Source organism: Coregonus lavaretus (assembly GCF_964263955.1).
Source record: "Coregonus lavaretus genome assembly, chromosome: 1".
Classification (NCBI taxonomy): domain Eukaryota; kingdom Metazoa; phylum Chordata; class Actinopteri; order Salmoniformes; family Salmonidae; genus Coregonus; species Coregonus lavaretus.
The window spans coordinates 35,147,077-35,162,200 of NC_139988.1; the positions used below are offsets into that span (position 1 = coordinate 35,147,077).

At 46.8% G+C, this 15,124-nt stretch overlaps 1 protein-coding gene across 1 annotated transcript in view; it reads left to right on the forward strand.

Moving 5' to 3' along the window:
* LOC311129204 (attractin-like protein 1) overlaps window positions 1-15,124 on the forward strand; it is a gene marked incomplete at both ends in the record, with an annotated part of 364,441 nt that overhangs the window by 136,475 nt on the left and 212,842 nt on the right. Inside the window, 3 exon segments of the mRNA XM_084161510.1 lie at window positions 1,983-2,215; window positions 2,217-2,220; window positions 2,515-2,652. Of these exon segments, the coding sequence (XP_084017636.1) occupies window positions 1,983-2,215; window positions 2,217-2,220; window positions 2,515-2,652 (375 nt within the window).

Below are 15,124 nucleotides of genomic sequence, written 5' to 3' on the forward strand. Positions count from 1 at the left end.
GTTGACCCAGAGCATCCCAAACATGCTCAATGGGTGGTGAGTATGCAGGCCATGGAAGAACTGGGACATTTTCAGCTTCCAGGAATTGTGTACAGATCCTTGCGACATGGGGCCGTGCATTATCATGCTGAAACATGAGATGATGGCGGCGGATGAATGGCATGACAATGGGCCTCAGGATCTCGTCACGGTATCTCTGTGCATTCAAAATGCCATCGATACAATGCAATTGTGTTGGTTGTCTGTAGCTTATGCTTGCCAATACCATAACCCCACTGCCACCATGGGGCACTCTGTTCACAACGTTGACACCAGCAAACCGCTCGCCCACACAGCACCATACTTGCTGTCTGCCATCTGCCCGATACAGTTGAAACCGGGATTCATCCATGTAGAGCACACACCTCCAGCGTGCCAGTGGCCATCGAAGCTGAACATTTGCCCACTGAAGTCAGTTACGAAGCCAAACTGCAGTCAGGTCAAGACCCTGGTGAGGACAACGATCACGCAGATGAGCTTCCCTGAGACTGTTTCTGACAATTTGTGCAGAAATTCTTTGGTTGTGCAAACCCACAGTTTCATCAGCTGTCCGGGTGGTGGTCTCAGACGGTCCCACAGGTGAAGAAGCCGGATGTGGAGGTCCTGAGCTGGCGTGGTTACCCGTGGTCTGCGGTTGTGAGGCCGGTTGGACATACTGACAAATTCTCTAAAATGACGTTGGTAGAGAAATTCACATTAAATTCTCTGGTAACAGCTCTGGTGGACATTCCTGCTGTCAGCATGCCAATTGCACGCTCCCTCAAAACTTGAGACATCTGTGGCATTGTGTTGTTTGACAAAACGGCACATTTTAGAGTGGCCTTTTATGGTCCCCAGCACAAGGTGCACCTGTGTAATGATCAAGCTGTTTAATCCGTTTTTTAATATGCCATACCTGTCAGGTGGATGGATTATCTTGGCAAAGGAGAAATGCTCACTAATAGGGATGTACAGTGGGTATAGAACGTCACCACCCCCTTTCAACTGTACTCCGAGGGATAGACAAAGCCTTTGAAATATTTGTATATCCATCCCCTGATTTGTGCCTTTCCACAACTTTATCTCCTAGATCTTTTGAAAGTACCGTTCCGCCCATAGTGGATTCTTTGCTTTGAATTGCACTACAAAGCAGTGGAGTCCTCTATGAACAACTGCTTTTATTCTGAACTAATCAAAGTCAATACAATTGATCACAGATGGAAGCCAATTAGCTTAATTTTTGATCTGGAAGTTGGTTGGTTATACCTCAGAAAGTTTTCAATTGCAATTCTAAGGGGGGGTGTTCACTTATCCAAGTATGGTATTTGACTGTTTTAATTGTAATTAATTTTCAGAGTTTTTTTAGATATTTCTTTTCTCACTTGGATATTGTGGGTTACCGTGTGTAAATAAAGCCGGAAAAAGTCTGATTTGATGTGTTTTCATTTCAGGCTGTAAATCAACCAAAGGTGAACATTTTGAAAGGGGGTGGTGACTTTCTATACCCACTGTAAACACATTTGTGCACAGAATTTGAGAAATAAGCTTTTGTGCGTGTGGAACATTTCTGGGATCTTTTATTTCAGCTCATGAAACATGGGGCCAACACATTACATGTTGCATTTATAGTTTTGTTAATTGTGGATGTGTCTAAATAATCTCTCTCTCTCTCTCTCTCTCTCTCTCTCTCTCTCTCCTCTCTCTCTCTCTCTCTCTCTCCTCCCTCCCTCTCTCCTCTCCCTCTCTCTCTCTCTCTCTCTCTCTCTCTCTCTCTCTCTCTCTCTCTCTCTCTCTCTCTCTCTCTCTCTCTCTCTCTCTCTCTCTCTCTCTCTCTCTCTCTCTCTCTCTCTCTCTCTCTCTCTCTCTCTCTCTCTCTCTCTCTCTCTCTCTCTCTCTCTCTCTCTCTCTCTCTCTCTCTCTCTCTCTCTCTCTCTCTCTCTCTCTCTCTCATTCTCCCCTTCTAGCTCAGAACTGTTCGGGCCTGAGGACGTGTGGCCAGTGTTTGGATCAGGCAGAGTGTGGCTGGTGTGGAGACCCCACTAACACAGGGAAAGGCCAGTGTATGGAGGGTTCATACCGCGGGCCCATGAAGAGCCCCTCCAGACAGACAAGAGACAGGGAGAGGGACCGAGACATGGTGCTGGAGCCTGGTCTTTGCCCCAGAGATAAAGGGTTTGACTGGGCCTACATCCACTGGCCCTGGTGAGTCAACACACACAAACACACAGACACACACACACACACAGAGACAAATGCATGCATGCATACACGTAGGTACGTCGACCCATGTAACTACGCACACACAAAAACTCATTATAACTCAGACACATCATGTAGCACATCAATACAACTATAAACACACATAAATACATTCACATTTATTGTATTCCCTTGGCTTCAGACTTAAAGCTATACACCCACTCCAAATACTTAAGTACATACCCAAACACTCATTGATAATCTCTATCTCTCTCGCTCTCTCTCCCTGTTTTCCAGCTTGTCAGTGTAACGGCCACAGTACGTGTGTCAACGGCAGTGCTTGTGAGCAGTGCAGGAACTTGACCACCGGACCACAGTGCCAGACCTGCATGCCTGGGTACCATGGAGACCCCACTAACGGTGGGAAGTGCCAGGGTAAGTACAGTGAGGGGTGCAGTGCAGCAGAGTGGACTGGAGGGGGCAGTGTGTAAAGGTTTTGGCTCAGATGTATTTCTGACTGTGTTGAAAGGTGTAGTAGACAGGCGCTTGAGCAGCTCTGTGTTTAATCAGAGTTCGATCAGCTGCTGCATTATTTCAATCCTGTCCAGTCCAGTGGTCACGATTGTTATGAAACGCTGATCTGGTAGATCCACAACACTATCACTCTGAATCTCTCAGGATGACATGGAAAGAAAGAGCAAGGTGAATAACAGAGAGGGCCAGAAAGAGAGATGGGAAGAAAGAGGATGGAAAGAGGAAGGAAACCGATATCTGTAGACTATAATAGTGAGATAGAAAGAAAGAGTAGGAGAAAGTGAGTGAGCGTGAGAGAGAGGAAGGTGTAATAACGTCATTCTCCGGCTGACAGATGTGCTTTTTCCCCGGGTGGCACGTGTCATTAAATCACATTTAATCATTTTCTTATTTCCTGAAGTTGACTGCAGCCCCCGCCGCTGGCGACGAGCACAGGGCCGCTCACCCTCTCTCCTCTCTCACACTCCCTCAATCCTCCCCTCTGTCTTTCCTCCCTCCATCACCATCCCTCCCCCAACAGGTTTAACGCTGTCATGATTAAATGCAATTTATTAACTCCCGTCTGTCATATATATACCTCCCCACCACGGCCGCTTGTTTAACAGGCTGACTCTTGAGGAGTGTGCCTGTGGAGGCTGTTTCACTCCTCAGTCTTGCAGGATAGAACGATTTACCTGGGCGTCAATGGCTCTAAGTCACTGATCTGTACTGGATTAGGCTCCGAATGGGATTTATCTCCTCATGTCTTTACATTGTGGAGGGGCAGGAGAGTAGGGAGAGTAGACATCAGACAGAGAGAGCGATTTGAAGAGAGAGAGAGAGAGGTGGGGGGGGGGGGGGGAGAGGACGAGAGAGACAGCACGTCAACAAGGCATCATACTAAAATATGAGGAATGCAGAGCTGCCCTTGGAGTAAGAATGGATAATATAATGTTAGGGGGAAATGGGGAGATGGAGGATAGACAGGAGGAGGAGAGATTGCCCGGTCTGGTGTCCCCGGCCGTGATAGATGAAGAGCTGACCTTGTGCAATGTGAGAGGGGGCAGTGTGTGTGTGTTTGAAGGAGTGTGTGTATGCAGCACATATGTGGTGAGGAGAATAGCCCTCCAAGTCTCACTGACAGGTTCACCTTGTGGAGACACTGAAACCGTCTGCTCACCCTGTCCAGCCTAGCCCAGTCTAGCACAGTACGGCATGGCTTGACTCACTGCAGCACACCTCTCTCTGGGGCTTAGAGTACTTTGAGAAGGAGAGAGAACACTCTTAGCACTAGCCTGTGATGGGCTGTGCATATAAATTGACTTTTGAAAGAGAACAGCATGGTGACATAACATGTTCTGCTGTGGTGGTAGAGGTTTGATAGAGCTTGGTGAGGGAATTTACTGTACAATAGCAAAACGTACAATCCCAGACACTTTCTGTTGACTACAATACCAAAACTTACAATACGAGATAATACCAAAGCAAGGTAAGGCAGCCAGTGTTGCCTGAGCTACTGTAAACCTGGTTGATGCAATGTGCCAAGGTTAGCATTTGCTCTTGTGTTATGGTAGCCATGACTGATCTGTTTCTCCTTAACTACAGCTGTAGTAGTACTTGTACTTGTTTAACACTCTTCTGGAAACTTCTGGTTGGCCTACTTTGTTCTTTGTTTGCTCTGGACAAGTGCCAGCGTAATATGTCTGACTTCCAGTGTGTTTTTGTTCACTAACTGCACTGTAGGCACACAGTCACACAAAAGACACACCGGGAGCCCCAGAAAGCTGTTGGTTGTTGTTCTTTTAGTCTACCTCTCTCTCCTCCTCTCCCTCTCTTTATTCCACCCTCTCCTTGCATGAAGCCAGCACTGCAGAGTTCAAATAAATGTTTTTTATTGCTTTTGGATATGGCACACTGTGCTAGCCTGGTGAATTCCATTACAGACTGTAGTAGAGCCCCTTTACCCAACTAGTCCTCCACAGGCCCTGTCTCTACATGTGATGTAGAGACATGTTTATCTGTCGGTCGGTTGGTCAGTTGGGTGGTCTGTCTGTCAGTCTCTCTCGCTTTCTGTCTGTCGTTCTGTGTGTCTGTCTGTCTGTCTGTGTGTCTGTCTGTCTCTCTCGCTGTCTGTCTGTCTGTCTGTATGTCTGTCTGTCTGTATTTTTGTTTTTCTGTCTCTCTTCCTGCCTGTTTGTTTAATGGTCTCCAACCCTGAATTGCTTGTTGGTTTTTCTGTTGTGGTTTTGTGCTCTCAATGATGCCTAAATTGCTCTTGAGGGGATTTATAAACTCATATTGTGTTGTGTTGTTTGCCCGCTAACCTTTCTGTGTAATGGTATTCACATCTCACAGTGTTCCCCAAACCACTAAGATTTCATGCAGAATTCTCTTATTATTGCCTTTCATAAATCTTGCATGCAGGAGTAGCCTACTTCAACACCCTTTCACCTTCTTTCTTGACTTTTTGGTTTTCTTTCTCTTCTGCTCTCTCTTTCTCCCCGTTCTCTATTTCTCTCTTTCTCTGTCTCTCTCGAAACACAAATGGGTTGTTCCATGACATTTCAGCAAGCCATGACCCCCACCATCTTTGATTGTTCTGTAATAGGGTTTCTGCAGTTAGAAATATTATTAGCATTATTAGATTAGCATTCCTGCAACATTATTTAGTTTATAATATCATCTGATCTCTGAGATATTAAGCTAATTGATTGCAGCCAAATTGGTCCGTTTAATTAATAGGGTTCACATAATAGTCAATAAATATAGTACCTAACATCCGATCTGGACCAAACTTCATCCTACCAATGACTAAGACATGAGGAATCCAAAGGAATTGTCAAAAGCCACCCACGGACCCCCCACACCAAGCCCACCCCAATGACCAGTATACAGTATCAGTTCTCTATGTCTGACAAGTAGTATGAAGCTGCGGCTAGGAGTATTGTTTCTCCATACTATGTAATGTATTCAAAGGGAATTTGGTGATGGTTATTTTCCCCTGTTAAGAGAAATTAGTAATTGCAGTCGTTAAGTTTATGCCCCCCATACAACCTTATATTACCAGGCTCTGACCACTAGATAGTGCTGTTCCTGCTATTAGTTTACAGACGTGTGAAGATGATAGTGATTTATAAATATAGGGGAAGAGTTCAAGTTAGAACAATTTATTTGCCCAAATACATCATATGAAAACAAAAATGGGTTTCCCAAGGACCAAGTCAAACTTAATGGCATAATATGTGTCACTGGAAACTCTCTTTGCACCTCTGAGGCTTTTTAGAGAGTGGAACGATGTGATGGAAGCTGCGGGTTCCTGTCACAGTTCATGAGTTCTAGTTTGTTGCTATGTTGATGAGTACTGGATTGGAATTGCCGATGCTGTGGATGATGAAAACATGACCGTAAAGGTGAAATTCATGTACCAAGTTATCCAGCAAGGTCATTTTATTGGCAAAACAGAGAGGACACATGTTATGTACCAACAACAAGCATCATCTGATACCCATATACTTCCAGTCATTGTGCTAACGCTAGTTAGCATTGGCTCGCAAAACTACCTCTAACTTCCTTCATTCTGGACACAGAGACATAAAAATAGTAACCACAATTTCATCTGACTCTGCAGAAGTAGATAAAGGGCCTCATTGCCAAAATTCTGAAGTATCCCATAAGGCACCAACCACTGCAACTGGTCACCAATATAATTTGGGCGTTATCACTGCAATAGAAGATGCACTGAAGAAAGAAAATAAAGTGAAAGAATGAAATGAGGAATGCGTAGTCCTCAAGCTGCTATCTTATCTTCCAAGATAGCGTAGCAGTGCGGTCGTGTTCTCTTGTGTGTCCATGTAAATAGCCTGTTTTTTGTATTTTTGGTGTATTTTATGTATATATTTCCCTATCACACTTTTCATCCTTCTACTAAATATACAGTAGAAGGATGATTATTTAGTCAGCCACCAATTGTGCAAGTTCTCCCACTTAAAAAGATGAGAGAGGCCTGTAATTTTCATCATAGGTACACGTCAACTATGACAGACAAATTGAGAAAAAAAATCCAGAAAATCACATTGTAGGATTTTTAATGAATTTATTTGCAATTTATGGTGGAAAATAAGTATTTGGTCACCTACAAACAAGCAAGATTTCTGGCTCTCACAGACCTGTAACTTCTTCTTTAAGAGGCCCCTCTGTCCTCCACTCGTTACCTGTATTAATGGCACCCGTTTGAACTTGTTATCAGTATAAAAGACACCTGTCCACAACCTCAAACAGTCACACTCCAAACTCCACTATGGCCAAGACCAAAGAGCTGTCAAAGTACACCAGAAACAAAATTGTAGACCTGCACCAGGCTGGGAAGACTGAATCTGCAATAGGTAAGCAGCTTGGTTTGAAGAAATCAACTGTGGGAGCAATTATTAGGAAATGGAAGACATACAAGACCACTGATAATCTCCCTCGATCTGGGGCTCCACGCAAGATCTCACCCCGTGGGGTCAAAATGATCACAAGAACGGTGAGCAAAAATCCCAGAACCACACGAGGGGACCTAGTGAATGACCTGCAGAGAGCTGGGACCAAAGTAAAAAAGCCTACCATCAGTAACACACTACGCCGCCAGGGACTCAAATCCTGCAGTGCAAGACGTGTCCCCCTGCTTGAGCCAGTACATGTCCAGGCCCATCTGAAGTTTGCTAGAGTGCATTTGGATGATCCAGAAGAGGATTGGGAGAATGTCATATGGTCAGAAGAAACCAAAATAGAACTTTTTGGTAAAAACTCAACTCGTCGTGTTTGGAGGACAAAGAATGCTGAGTTGCATCCAAAGAACACCATACCTACTGTGAAGCATGGGGGTGGAAACATCATGCTTTGGGGCTGTTTTTCTGCAAAGGGACCAGGACGACTGATCCGTGTAAAGGAAAGAATGAATGGGGCCATGTATCGTGAGATTTTGAGTGAAAACCTCCTTCCATCAGCAAGGGCACTGAAGATGAAACGTGGCTGGGTCTTTCAGCATGACAATGATCCCAAACACACCGCCCGGGCAACGAAGGAGTGGCTTCGTAAGAAGCATTTCAAGGTCCTGGAGTGGCCTAGCCAGTCTCCAGATCTCAACTCCATAGAAAATCTTTGGAGGGAGTTGAAAGTCTGTGTTGCCCAGCGACAACCCCAAAACATCACTGCTCTAGAGGAGATCTGCATGGAGGAATGGGCCAAAATACCAGCAACAGTGTGTGAAAACCTTGTGAAGACTTACAGAAAACGTTTGACCTGTGTCATTGCCAACAAACGGTATATAACAAAGTATTGAGAAACTTTTGTTATTGATCAAATACTTATTTTCCACCATAATTTGCAAATAAATTCATTAAAAATCCTACAATATGGTTTTCTGGACTTTTTTTCCTCATTTTGTCTGTCATAGTTGACGTGTACCTGTGATGAAAATTACAGGCCTCTCTCATCTTTTGAAGTGGGAGAACTTGCACAATTGGTGGCTGACTAAATACTTTTTTCCCCCACTGTACTTTCCTGCAACCCGCCTCACTCAATGTGGAACGGATTCGTTATTTATTTTGCTCATTTGTAACCCAGTATCGCTATTTTTACATCATCTCTTGCACATCTATCATTCCAGTGTTAATACTAATTGTAATTATTTTGCACTATAGCCTATTTATTGCCTTACCTCCATAACTTGCTACATTTGCACACACTGTATATATATTTATTTCTGTTGTATTTTTGACTTTGTTTTGTTTTACCCCATATGTAACTCTGTGTTGTTGTTTTTATCGCACTGCTTTGCTTTATCTTGGCCAGGTCTCAGTTGTAAATGAGAACCTGTTCTCAACTGGTTTACCTGGTTAAATAAAGGTGAAATAAAAAAATAAAAAAATAAAACTCACCTTTATCTAGAATCTCCAGTTGAAACTAGCCAGCCAGCTAACTAGCTAACTAGCTACTTGCTATTAGCCACCGTTAGCGGTTTTCACCCAGAACATCGGATTTTCTGCCGGAATAACTGAATCACTGGACCTTAACACCGGATCTAGCTAGCCGCAACCAAATGGATGTCGAATGGAGGTTGCTGTAGGCTAATCACCATTGCCCCCGTAGCACCAGTTAGCCTTGAGCCTTGAGCTAGCCCCGGCTATCTACCTCTCTGTCTACCGGACGGGAGTAGCCAGTTAACCAGCTAACTAGCTACTTGCTATTAGCCACCGTTAGCGGCTTTTTCTCCATTGTCCGTGGCCTGCACTACCTACCATCCAGCTCTAGCCTGGACTATTATCGGCCAGTCTGCACTGTCTGCACAGCGAGTTATCGACCCAGAACCAGAATCACTGAATCACTGGACCTTTAACTCTGGATAATCGCAACTAGCTAGCTGCAACCAAATGAACGTTGTTGTTGGCTAATCAGCCTTAAGCTAGCCTTGAGTCAAGCACATCTCCCGGCTATCTACCTCTCTGTCAACCGGACGGGACCTCCTAGAGTCGACACGGAGCCCTGCCGATCCATCACGACTGGTCTGCCGACGTAATCGTCTGTGGTTTCAACAGGCTTCCCGTTGCGACGAAGATCCATCTGCTAGCCCCGGCCCGCTAGCACACGCAAACTACAACCGTGCTTCCTGCTCGCTGTGCTGAAGCACCAATTTGAACTGCTATCGGATTCACATATTGCTGTTCACTGGACCTTATGATCACTCAGCTGCACAGCTGATGCCTGCTGGACTGTTCCTTTACATGGTACCCTGTCCTGTTTATTCTGTTTAGCCTCAGCCCAAACCTTAAATCTGCCCCCTTTATTCTCTGTACCCAACGCACTAGAATACCAGTTCTTAAAGCCTTTAGCCGTATCCTTATTCTAGTCCTCCTCTGTTCCTCTGGTGATGTAGAGGCTAACCCAGGCCCTGCAGCCCCCAGTATCACTCCTACTCCCCAGGAGCTATCATTTGTTGACTTCTGTAACAGTAAAAGCCTTGGTTTTCTGCACTTTAACATCAGAAGTCTACTTCCTAAGTTTTAGTTATTCACTGCGTTAGCACACTCCGCCAACCCTGATGTTCTAGCAGTGTCTGAATCCTGGCTTAGGAAGGCCACCAAAAATTCTGAAATTTCCATCCCCAACTACAACATTTTCCATCTAGATAGAACTGCCAAAGGGGGTGGTTGCAATCTACTGTAGAGATAGCCTGCAGAGCTCTATCATACTATCCAGGTCTGTGCCCAAACAGTTTGAGCTTCTACTTCTAAAAATCCACCTTTCCAGAAATAAGTCTCTCACTGTTGCCGCTTGCCACAGACCCCCCTCAGCACCCAGCTGTGCCCTGGACACCATAAGTGAATTGATTGCCCCCCATCTATCCTCAGAGTTCGTACTGCTTGGTGACCTAAATTGGGTTATGCTTAACACCCCGGCCATTCTACAATCCAAACTAGATGCCCTCAATCTCACACAAATTATCAACGAACCTACCAGGTACAACCCTAAATCCGTAAACATGGGTACCCTCATAGATATCATCCTGACTAATTTACCCTCTAAATACACCCCCGCTGTCTTCAACCAGGATCTCAGCGATCACTGCCTTATTGCCTGCGTCCGTTACGGGTCCGCGGTCAAACGACCACCCCTCATCACTGTCAAACGCACCCTAAAACACTTTAGCGAGCAGGCCTTCCTAATTGACCTGGCCCATGTATCCTGGATGGATATAGATCTCATTCCGTCAGTAGAGGATGCCTGGTTGTTCTTTAAAATAATTTCCTCTCAATCTTAAAAAACATGCCCCATTTAAAAAATACAGAATTAAGAACAGATATAGCCCCTGGTTCTCCCCAGACTTGACTGCCCTTGACCAGCACAAAAACATCCTATGGCGTACTGCATTAGCATCAAATAGCCCCCGTGATATGCAACTTTTCAGGGAAGTCAGGAACCAATATACACAAGCAGTTAGGAAAGCAAAGGCTAACTTTTTCAAACAGAAATTTGCATCCTGTAGCACTAACTCCAAAAGGTTTTGGGACACTGTAAAGTCCATGGAGAATAAGAGCACCTCCTCCCAGCTGCCCACTGCACTGAGGCTAGGAAACACTATCACCACCGATACATCTACAATAATCGATAATTTCAACAAGCATTTTGCTACGGCTGGCCATGCTTTCCACCTGGATACCACTACCCCGGCCACCAGCTCTGCACCCTCCGCTGCAACTTGCCCATGCCCCCCCCCGCTTCTCCTTCACACAAATTCAGACAGCTGATGTTCTGAAAGAGCTGCAAAATCTGGACCCCTACAAATCATCTGGGCTAGACAATCTGGACCCTTTCTTTCTAAAACTAGCCGCCAAAATTGTCGCAACCCCTATTACTAGCCTGTTCAACCGCTCTTTCGTAACGTCTGAGATCCCCAGAGATTGGAAAGCTGCCGCGGTCATCCCCCTCTTCAAAGGGGGTGACACTCTAGATTCAAACTGTTACAGACCTATATCCATCCTGCCCTGCCCTTCGAAAGTTTTTGAAAGCCAAGTTAACAAACAGATCACCGACCATTTCGAATCCCACTGTACCTTCTCCACTATGCAATCCGGTTTCCGAGCTGGTCATGGGTGCACCTCAGCCACGCTCAAGGTCCTAAACAATATTATAACCGCAATTGATAATAGACAGTACTGTGCAGCCATCTTCATCGACCTGGCCAAGGCTTTCGACTCTGTCAACCACTGCATTCTTATTGGCAGACTAAATAGCCTTGGTTTCTCAAATGACTGCCTCGCCTGGTTCACCAACTACTTCTCAGATAGAGTTCAATGTGTCAAATCGGAGGGCCTGTTATCTGGACCTATAGCAGTCTCTATGGGGGTGCCACAGGGTTCAATTCTGGGCCGACTCTTTTCTCCGTGTATATCAATTAATGTTGCTCTTGCTGCTGGTGACTCTCAGATCCACCTCTACGCAGACTACACCATTTTGTATACATCTGGCCCTTCATTGGACACTGTGTTAACAAACCTCCAAACGAGCTTCAATGCCATACAACACTCCTTCAGTAGCCTCCAACTGCTCTTAAACACTAGTAAAACTAAATGCATGCTCTTCAATCGAACGCTGCTGGCACCCGCCCACCCGACTAGAATCACTACTCTCGACGGGTCTGACCTAGAGTATGTGGACAACTACAAATACCTAGGTGTCTGGTTAGACTGTAAACTCTCCTTCCAGACTCACATTAAGAATCTCCAATCCAAAGTTAAATCTAGAATCGGCTTCCTATTTCGCAACAAAGCCTCCTTCACTCATGCTGCCAAACATGCCCTCGTAAAACTGACTATCCTACCGATCCTTGACTTCGGCAATGTCATTTACAAAATAGCCTCCAACACTCTACTCAGCAAATTGGATGTAGTCTATCACAGTGCCATCTGTTTTGTCACCAAAGCCCCATATACTACCCACCACTGTGACTTGTACGCTCTTGTTGGCTGGTCCTAGTCTCCCGAGTGGCGCAGTGGTCTAAGGCACTGCATCGCAGTGATAGCTGTGCCACTAGAGATCCTGGTTCGAATCCAGGCTCTGTTGTAGCCGGCCGTGACCGGGAGACCCATGGGGCGGCGCACAATTGGCCCAGCGTTATCCAGGGTAGGGGAGGGAATGGCCGGCAGGGATGTAGCTCAGTTGTTAGAGCATGGCGTTTGCAACGCCAGGGTTGTGGATTCGATTCCCATGAGGGGCCAGTATGAAAAATAAATAAATAAATAATAATAATAATGTATGCACTCACTAACTGTAAGTCGCTCTGGATAAGAGCGTCTGCTAAATGACGTAAATGTAAATGGTCCTCACTACATATTCGTCGCCAAACCCACTGGCTCCAGGCCATCTATAAATCACTGCTAGGCAAATCCCTGCCTTATCTTAGCTCATTGGTCACCATATTAACACCCACCCGTAGTATGCGCTCCAACAGGTATATCTCACTGGTCATCCCCAAAGCCAACACCTCCTTTGGCCACCATTCCTTCCAGTTCTCTGCTGCCAATGACTGGAACGAATTGCAAAAATCTCTGAAGCTGGAGACTCTTATGTCCCTCACTAACTTTAAGCATCAGTTGTCAGAGAACCTTACCGATCACTGCACCTGTACACAGCCCTTCTGAAATTAGCCCACCCAACTACCTCATCCCCATATTGTTATTTATTTTGCTCATTTGCACCCCAGTATCTCTATTTGCACATCATCTCTTGCACATCTATCATTCCAGTGTTAATACTAATTGTAATTATAGCCTATTTATTGCCTTACCTCCATAACTTGCTACATTTGCACACACTGTATATATATTTTCTGTTGTATTTTTGACTTTATGTTTTGTTTTACCCCATATGTAACTCTGTGTTGTTGTTTTTATCGCACTGCTTTGCTTTATCTTGGTCAGGTCGCAGTTGTAAATGAGAACTTGTTCTCAACTGGCTTACCTGGTTAAATAAAGGTGAAAAAAACAACAAAAAAACATGATTTTTATTTTAGATGTATTTGGGCAAATACATTGTTCTAACAGTAAACTTTAACTCTTCACTCTACATTTATAAATCATTGTCACGATCGTCTGAAGGAGGAGACCAATGCGCAGCGTTGCGAGTGAACATGATGACTTTATTAACTTAAAGCAACCACGAAGAAAACAACAAATGACGATCCGTGAAGTTCTATACTGAATACTACTAACAGCAACAAAGAAACAATAACCCACAACACAAAGGAGAAAACACACAGAAAATATATGGCTCCCAATCAGAGATAACGAGCCGACAGCTGACACTCGTTACCTCCGATTGGGAGTCATCGACCAATCACCACATGACACAAACAAAATGAAACTCACCCATCCCCAACACCACCAAATGAAATACACCCAAACACAAGAAAATGAACAACCCTGGCTCAATATAAACGTCCATAGAGCCAGAGTGTTACAGTACCCCCCCCTAAAGGTGCGAACTCCGGGCGCACCAACATCAGGACTAGGGGAGGGTCTGGGTGGGCGTCTGTCCATGGTGGCGGCTCTGGCCCCGGTCGTGATCCCCACCCCACCACAGTCACAACCTGCTTCGGTAGCCTCCTCCCAATGACCACCCTCCACCTAACCCCACCTGGACTAAGGGGCAACCCCGGACTAAGGGGCAGCATCGGCCTAAGGGGCAGCACCGGGATAAGGGGCAGCACCGGGATAAGGGGCAGCACCGGGACAAGGGGCAGCACCGGACTACGGGGCAGTACCGGACTAAAGGGCAGTACAGGACTAAGGGGCAGCACCGGGCTAAGGGGCAGTACCGGACTACGGGGCAGCACCGGGCTAAGGGGTGGCACCGGACTCAGGGGCAGCACCGGACTAAGGGGCAGCACCAGGCTAAAGGGCAGCACCGGACTAAGGGGCAGCACCTGACTAGATGGCGGATCCTGGCTGGCTGGCTCTGGCGGATCCTGGCTGGACGGCTCTGGCGGATCCTGGCTGGACAGCTCTGGCGGATCCTGGCTGGACGACGGATCTGGCTGCTCATGGCTGGCTGACGGATCTGGCTGCTCATGGCTGGCTGACGGATCTGGCTGCTCATGGCTGGCTGACGGGTCTGGCTGCTCATGGCTGGCTGACGGGTCTGGCTGCTCATGGCTGGCTGACGGATCTGGCTGCTCATGGCTGGCTGACGGATCTGGCTGCTCATGGCTGGCTGACGAATCTGGCTGCTCATGGCTGGCTGACGGATCTGGCTGCTCATGGCTGGCTGACGGATCTGGCTGCTCATGGCTGGCTGACGGATCTGGCTGCTCATGGCTGGCTGACGGATCTGGCTGCTCATGGCTGGCTGACGGATCTGGCTGCTCATGGCTGGCTGACGGATCTGGCTGCTCATGGCTGGCTGACGGATCTGGCTGCTCATGGCTGGCTGACGGGTCTGGCTGCTCATGGCTGGCTGACGGGTCTGGCTGCTCATGGCTGGCTGACGGATCTGGCTGCTCATGGCTGGCTGACGGATCTGGCTGCTCAGTACAGACGGGCGGCTTATGCAGCGCTTGACAGACGGGCAGTTCAGACGCCATAGGGCCGACGGGCAGTTCAGGCGCCGTTGGGCAGACGGCCAGTTCAGGCGCCGTTGGGCAGACGGCAGACTCTGGCCGACTGGTGACGCACCCCGTAGGATTCGTGCGTGGAGCAGGAACAGGCCGGGCTGGGCTGGCGACGCGCACCTTATCCCTGGTGCGAGTGGCCGGCACAGGCCGGGCCGGGCTGGCGACGCACATCGTGGACCTGGTGCGTGGAGTAGGAACAGACCGGTCCGTACCGGGAACACCCACCACTGGCCTTAACTGGGGATC